Source organism: Elephantulus edwardii, unplaced genomic scaffold (genome assembly GCF_000299155.1).
Source record: "Elephantulus edwardii isolate Elephantulus edwardi_28Jun2011 unplaced genomic scaffold, EleEdw1.0 scaffold00116, whole genome shotgun sequence".
Classification (NCBI taxonomy): domain Eukaryota; kingdom Metazoa; phylum Chordata; class Mammalia; order Macroscelidea; family Macroscelididae; genus Elephantulus; species Elephantulus edwardii.
Window position 1 is genome coordinate 205,772 of NW_006399866.1, and position 6,959 is coordinate 212,730.

Genomic DNA, 6,959 nt, shown 5'->3' on the forward strand with positions numbered 1-6,959 from the left:
AAAAAACATTTTAGAACATAAACTTCACAACATATATTTAAAAAAAAAAAAAGACCAGTTGTAAACAATGCAATGCATATAAGTGTTATACTAAGGGCCATGCCCTTAACAGGAGGTGAACAGAGGCAATTCTGGATGCCACTGTGGACGCCATCACCACATGAGTGATACCGGCTGGATGTGGGAAGGAAACACTGCTCCTCTTGTGCGCAGCATGTGAGGAGTCTGAGAAAAGGATTTAAAAGACTGAGAATCATCCACCAGGTGCTCTGCTGGAGAAGGAGGGACAATCTCCTGTACCAGTCAGATCCAATTTGATGGTACACACACGTACACACACACACACACAAACACACACACAAAAAGAGAATAATGCTTTTTTGCAAAGCCAACCCAGTGAAAGGGCTTGAAGCGCTGGCTAAAATTGGGACAGTTTTTAGCCCCTAACCTACAGGTCTTCTAAAAAAAGATTAAGGTCTTCTATGATCTGATTCAGGCCATGGTCTTTCCAATCACTTGCTATGCATCTGAGAAGTGGACAATGCATAAGGATGAAAGAAGGACTGATGCCTTTGAGCTGTGGTGCTGAAGAGTAGAGTCCACAGACAACTAGGAGAACAAGCAAATGTGTTTTGGAGAAAGTATAGCTCGAGTGCTCTTTGGAAGCAAAAATGATAAAGCTTCACCTCCTAGCATGTTGCTAGGATGGGCTATTCCCTGGAGAGAGGACAGAGGATCGGTGAAGGAGAGGAAGACCACAGCCAGATGGATTGACACAGTGACTGCCGCAGTGGGCTCCAGTGTGTCAGAAAGTGTGAGGACGGTGCAGGAGAGGGCAGGGTTCAGGTCTGAACCTAAAGGTTAGCAGCCAAATACTTAACTGTTATGACATGTTACCATGGTTCTCTGATTCAGGAAGTGAAATTAATTTCTGAGTCCCTTCCAACTCAGCACATCTACAGGACAGAACCATCCCGTCGGGTTCCTGGAGAAGCTGTACACCGTTCTCCCGCGGAGTGATGTGTGGATTCACACTGCTCCAGTGTGTAGGGTGGAGCTGAGTGCTCCACCCTGTGACGGGTTCCTCTGATCCAGGTAGTAACAATGAGACACCACCAGCACTGGAGAAGCATCCGCACTGCCTGTCTCTGTTCTCTCACTGACTGGGGAGCTGTGGAGCTGCCTGTCCCCCACAGCTTCCACACCTAAGAACATAGGATGTGGGGATGGAGGTGGCAAGGAGGAGGAGGTCAGTAAGGGGTGAGGGCAGCAGCAGAGGAGAGGGAAATGCAGCCCCTCCTGGGGCAGGGACCTGGGTGCTGTGTGGCCTGCTGTACTGGCTGCCAACTGAAAGTTGTGTTCAGATCCACCAGGCACCACGGGATAACGACGGGCAGTCTCCTCCGGGAGAGTCACAGCCGTGGATCCAGCAGAGGGTGGAGAGGAGTCATGAGCAACTGGACAGCAGTGAGCTGGGAGGAGGGGGAATGGAGGGAGGGCGTGGCGATCAGTTGACATTTTGGAGGGGAGCTCTCCATGATAAAAGAATAAAAGGATAGGGTGCACAGAGCAACCCTTGAGGGGCACAGTGGAGGAGCAAGTGGGAAACAATGCACACAGGTATTTGTGACACAGCGAGGGGACAGATGTGACACAGTGAGGAAACAGGCAGAGGTGCTGGCTAGGCACAAAACATGAGAAGCAGCCTCTGTACTCAGGAGAGTGACACCCGTACCTGGGAAAGGCGATGCCTGTACCCGGAAGTAGTGACGCCTCCGTACTAGGGAGCAGTGACACAGATAACTCACGTCTGCCTGAACTTCAGGATGTGAGCTTGTGTGGAAGCAGGCTCTTTGCTGCTATAGTTCCATTACATTGAGGTCACATTGGATGACGGTGGGCCCATGACATGACTGAGAAGGCAGCAAGGTGACACTCATTTTCACTTCTGTTGAGTCAGAACTGACGCGCAGCTGACCCGCCAGTGGGTTTTCAGAGGCTGTAATCTCTCACAGGAGGAGACAGCCATCTTTCTCCCTTGGAGCAGCCAGTGGATTTGAACTACCCACCTCTGGGTTGGCAGAACAATTCCCTACCCACTGGGCCACTTAAGCAATGTGAGAAGAGAGACAGAAACTGGAGTGCTATGTGTACAAGTCAAGACACACCAAGGTCTGTGGCGACCCTGGGAGCTAAGAGAAAAGCATTAGGCTGTTCCCCTCAGTCTCCAAAAGGAGCCAACACTGGCAGCATGCCGAGTTCAGACTTCCAGCCCCCGGAGGTGTGAGCTCTGTGACACAAGCGTGTGGAAGCGTGTTACAGGCGCCACAGAGAAGTCACTCAGCCTCTTCAAAGGCGGCATTGAGGAGAGGGTCTGTGAGCAGCACGGGTCATGCTGGACGTATAATCCACCATCAAGACCCAGATGGCAGTGCACTGGTCTAAGTGTGGAAGTGACACAGCGATTGCATTTGGCAGGCAAGTACGAAAAATACTTTACGAAAAATCATCCCAGTGGAATGACTCTAATTATGAGAGTGTTGTCAGCACTCAATTCCTTATAAGAAGCCCAAGGACTTTTCCAGGATGCCCACGGGCAGCCCTGGTGATGGAGACTACTCTGTAAGGAAAGCTTACCACCCTGTCCCTCCCTCAAGAGGCCCAGCTGCCTCAGGACAGAGTAGTCCTGACGGATGGCCAGCATTCAGTGGCCAGGGAAATGAAGAAACTGGCTCCTCAGGTAAGAATTCAGTCCTCAGGTAGGGCTTCACTGGGGCAGCAGGCATTGGCTGGTGCCCTGCCCCCTCCAGTGACCTGGTCCTGAGTCTGAGCAACTGACAGGGTCAGAGAACCTTCCCCAGGGCACAGCCACTAAGCTGTGACCCACAAGGAGCCGACACGGCAAGCCCGCAGCATCTTAAAACCTGCCTGCATTCTTTCTGATGCACAAAACGACTCAGAACCCCTGTGCTGTGAGAAGGGGGTGGAACCACTGGACATAACCTGGGCCTCAGCCTCTGTGCCCCTGTCCCTCACTGCCAGCGTCCCCAGCACGTTACGGGCCTCAGCTGCCCCATGTGGGCACTCACCAGCCTCCAGAGGTTCTGGGCGGGCATGGAGATGTTGTAGTCAATGTAGCAGGAGACCTCCTGGGAGTGGGGGCTCAGGGGAGCTGCCACATCGTGCCTGGAAAACCAAAACAGCGCCCTTACAAGAAGTCCTCAAACCCACCTGACAGGCCTTGGAAAGGCATTTATCATTTCTTTTTATTATTATTAATTTTTAGTTTTATTTTATATTGGTTTGCATACAAAAGTTATATACATCGTGTTTCTTTAATGGGTCAAAAGCTGCCCTTTGGCACTGAGGCCAGCTCGGTCCTAAAAGGTCCTCGTCTCATCACAGACTGAGTGCACCTCTCCTCAGAGGGGAAGGGAGACCCTGGGAAGGTCACGCTGAATAACCATTTTGTTGTTGTTGTTGTGTAGAGCGCCTCTCCTCAGAGGGGAAGGGAGACATGGGGAGGGCCACGCTTAACCATGCTGTCGTTCTGTCAAATCATAACCAACCCATAGCTGACCCTCTAGCAGGTTTTCAAAGGCAGTTAATTGCGCAGTTAATTGAGCAGATGGTGGATTCAAACGGCATGCCTTCGGGCTGACAGAGCAGCTCCTTACCACTAAGCCACCAGAGCTCCCTGAATAACCATGTTACGAGGGGAGAATACGCAAGGAAACCAAACCAAGAGTGTCTCTCTCAAGTCTGAGCTGACTCAGCAGCCCCCTTCATTTCTAGCTGAGTAAGCCTCACTCAGGGTGATAACCTCTCACAAGGGCTGGCAGTTCCCCAGACCTGAGACCTCTGAACAAAAAGACCAGAAAACTCCTAATGCCACTGCCATCAAGTCAGAGTGGCCCTGCAGGACAGAACAGACCTGCCCACAGGTTTCCAAAGGCAAAAGTCTTTACAAAAGCAGAAGGCCACATCCTTCTCCCACAGAGAGGCTGGCGGGTGGGAACTGCCTAACCGTGTGTTGCTGCTTAATCCTAGTGCCAGCAGAGCCTCTTTGATCCTGGAGGGAAACTTGGAAGCAGCAGGAGGGGGCAAGCAGAGTGGGGTGCACTCACGTGTTGAGGAGGCGGGTGGTCATGCCATGGACCAGCTGCACCATGTCTCCATGCCGGACTGGCCGGGGAGGGTTGTTCACCACCAGCTGGTGCCTGGAAAGACAGAGGGAAGACCAGCGAGGCTTCATCTCACGGCCTCAGGCCCTCAATGGCAGCACTCACCAGGAGTGTCTGCAGCTTTAACGTTGAGTGCCAAAGGCAACTGGGAATGTTTTGCTTCCCAATTAATTCGTACTTCACATTAGGTAAACTGTATGAAAACACACAAATGGTGTCTAATTCTTTTCTGGAAATGATTCTGTGATACTAGACGTTAACTGGGTTTGCCATGATTACATTTCAGCTGTTTTGAATTGTCTAGAAATGCTTCAGCAATGAATATACCACAGTTAACAAAATCTTTCTAACAGACAAGCTCTCCTGTTCACTATCTATTCAGTCAACATGCACTAAGCACTGGTGTGCACTGTGCTGGGTGCTGAACATGGGACATCAAATGAGACAGACATAGCCCGAGACCTGTACCCCACTGCAAGACCAAAATGCCATGTGACTCATGCTGGCCCCACAGGGCAGAGCAGACTGCCCTCCTGGGTTTCCAAGACTATAACCCTTCCAGAGGTGGAACACCACACCTGTCTCCCACAGAGCCACTGGCGGTTTGAACTGCTGACTTACAGGAAAACAGCTAAAACCTGGTTAACTGCTCTGCTACTAGGACGCTACAGCAAAGGAGGGAGCAGAGAGACCTCAAATGAGTGAGTAAACCAAGAACAGCAATCGTATGACAGAAGATGCAGGAAGCGAATGGGGCAGTGAGAGAAAATGCAGGGAGGCCTCCTGAGAAGTGACTGTCAAGCTTACTTAGCTAAGGAGCCAGCCAGGGAGAAGCACTGCGGGCAGAGGAGGGGTCCTGCCTGAAGCCCCGCAGCAGGCGCAGCAGCAGCACTGCTGGCCTTGTTGCACTAATAGGCCGACTGCCATGAATGGGCAGGACAGAGGGCTGGATGTTTAAGCAGGAGCTGGCCATGCAGGCTCTGCAGGCCCAGGACGGGAGTCTGGATCTTACTCTCAGCACAATGAAAGCTCAGGTTAGCTCAGGGATGAGCTGAGCAGAAGAGTGACTGTTGACATTTATACTGTAAAAGACCACTCGAGGGCTGCTGAATGCTGGACTGGAGCGGGCAGGAAGAGGGGAACTGCATCAGGGGAGAAGGGCAGACCCGCACGATCTGCTGATGGAGTGAATATGGGAGTGAGAGAGAGAATGACTCCCATTGCTGAGGTCTCAGCAAGAGATGCCACTTAGGAAAAGGGGAGGACAGATAAAAAGGAGACCTGGTCTGGGGTTTTTTATTTCTGATTTGTTTGGGTTCCTCTGAGAAGTATATTCATTTTATTTGAACATTCAGTAACATCCTGGGTGATAATGCTGACTTTTTGGCTTCTGACCCCAGAACTGACCCTGCTGCCACTGGTCGCAGCCCAAGGTGGCCTAGAGGGAGGTGGTGGTGAATTTGAAACATGTCTTTAAGAGCCCCAGAGGAGATATCGAGCAGGCAGTTCCCATGTGCGTGTGGCCCACTGAGGAGGGATCTGACTTTAATGGGCCTTGGAATTATCAAAGAAGGAATGGTACTACTCATGGGGTGAGAGTAGACAGACGACAGGGTCTAGGACCTGGTCTGATCAGGCCCCGAGGACAGCCCCATCGGTTCTGTACTTACCTCCCAGGATCCTTTACAATCCACCAGTTGTTAACATCTTTGAAGGGGTAACAGGTCACCTGCTGCTGGTGGGAGCTGCCCCGGCCATTCTCGTATCTATGGGAAAAGGACAATGACGTGTATGTGGAAAGGGTCAGAGAAGGACCATCGAGTAAGACTCTTCCCCCCAGGCCTCAGGTATCAAATGTCACCTAGAGAGTATTTAAAGCAGACTAAGGGAAAAAGAGAAAAATGTTAAACTTCACAGAAGTGCAAAACGTAACAGTGCAAAAACCCAGTGGGGAAACGGCCCATGTGTGGAAGATGCGGCTGCTCTGTGCCGGGGCCTCTGCTCACACAGCTCGCTCATGTTCACAAATGATCACTGGGCCCCCTGAGGGGCAGGACCTAGCGTGAGTCTCTTCCCTCTAGCAAATGTCTCCAGGTAAGGTCAGAGGTGATATGGTGAGCAACATGATGTAATGGTGAACAACATTTATAATCTTCAAACCAAAAGCCACATTCCTTACATCGTAGGGTAGGTGTTCCTGTGGGAATGGAGCCAGCAGGGCATAGGCTTGCCAAAAGCACTCTTGAGAGTAACCTGGGAGCCGTAGGCCACCTCCAGGGGCTGGCCTCGTGTGATCCGAGCCAGTCCACCCTGAAACAAAGCACAAAGGCCAGAAAGTCAGAAAGAGATACCAACTCCTTCCTGCCAACCGTTCCCGACACTGGATGGCCTCTTCAGGGTGGGTCCATGTCTGGGAATGAAGTGTGAATGACAAATGAAGTACAGCAATTATTATCATAGTATATGACTATCTCCCCCACCACTGTGTGTGTTCTAACAGTCACCAGCTGAAGCCCGCCTCTGGGGCTGGCCCTCGCCTACCCCTTCCCTGGGCTTCTGCATGTGGCCCATGGCAATGGCCTGTGGAGTGGGAACAATTATATGTTCACTAGAGAGATGAGAAGACTGAGCTGTGTGTGAGGTAGGAACCTAAACACAGGACTGGCCATCAATAGAGCGGGGACTTTTTTTTTTAATATATTTTTTTTATTGGGAAAAACATATTGGGGGTACAAGGAGGTGAGGGTTGGGGGCAGAAGGGTGAGGATGGGCCAG

At 51.2% G+C, this 6,959-nt stretch overlaps 1 protein-coding gene across 2 annotated transcripts in view; it reads right to left on the reverse strand.

The window, feature by feature from the left end:
- Positions 1–6,959, reverse strand: part of POMT1 (protein-O-mannosyltransferase 1) — a 19,001-nt gene that overhangs the window by 5,446 nt on the left and 6,596 nt on the right. For both annotated transcript variants that reach the window (XM_006892438.1, XM_006892437.1), the window contains exons 9-12: positions 6,364–6,494; positions 5,855–5,950; positions 4,128–4,220; positions 3,090–3,186 (exon numbers count right to left, since the gene is read on the reverse strand). In XM_006892438.1, coding sequence (XP_006892500.1) covers positions 3,090–3,186; positions 4,128–4,220; positions 5,855–5,950; positions 6,364–6,494 — 417 coding nt within the window. The remainder of the gene's footprint in view (positions 1–3,089; positions 3,187–4,127; positions 4,221–5,854; positions 5,951–6,363; positions 6,495–6,959) is intronic.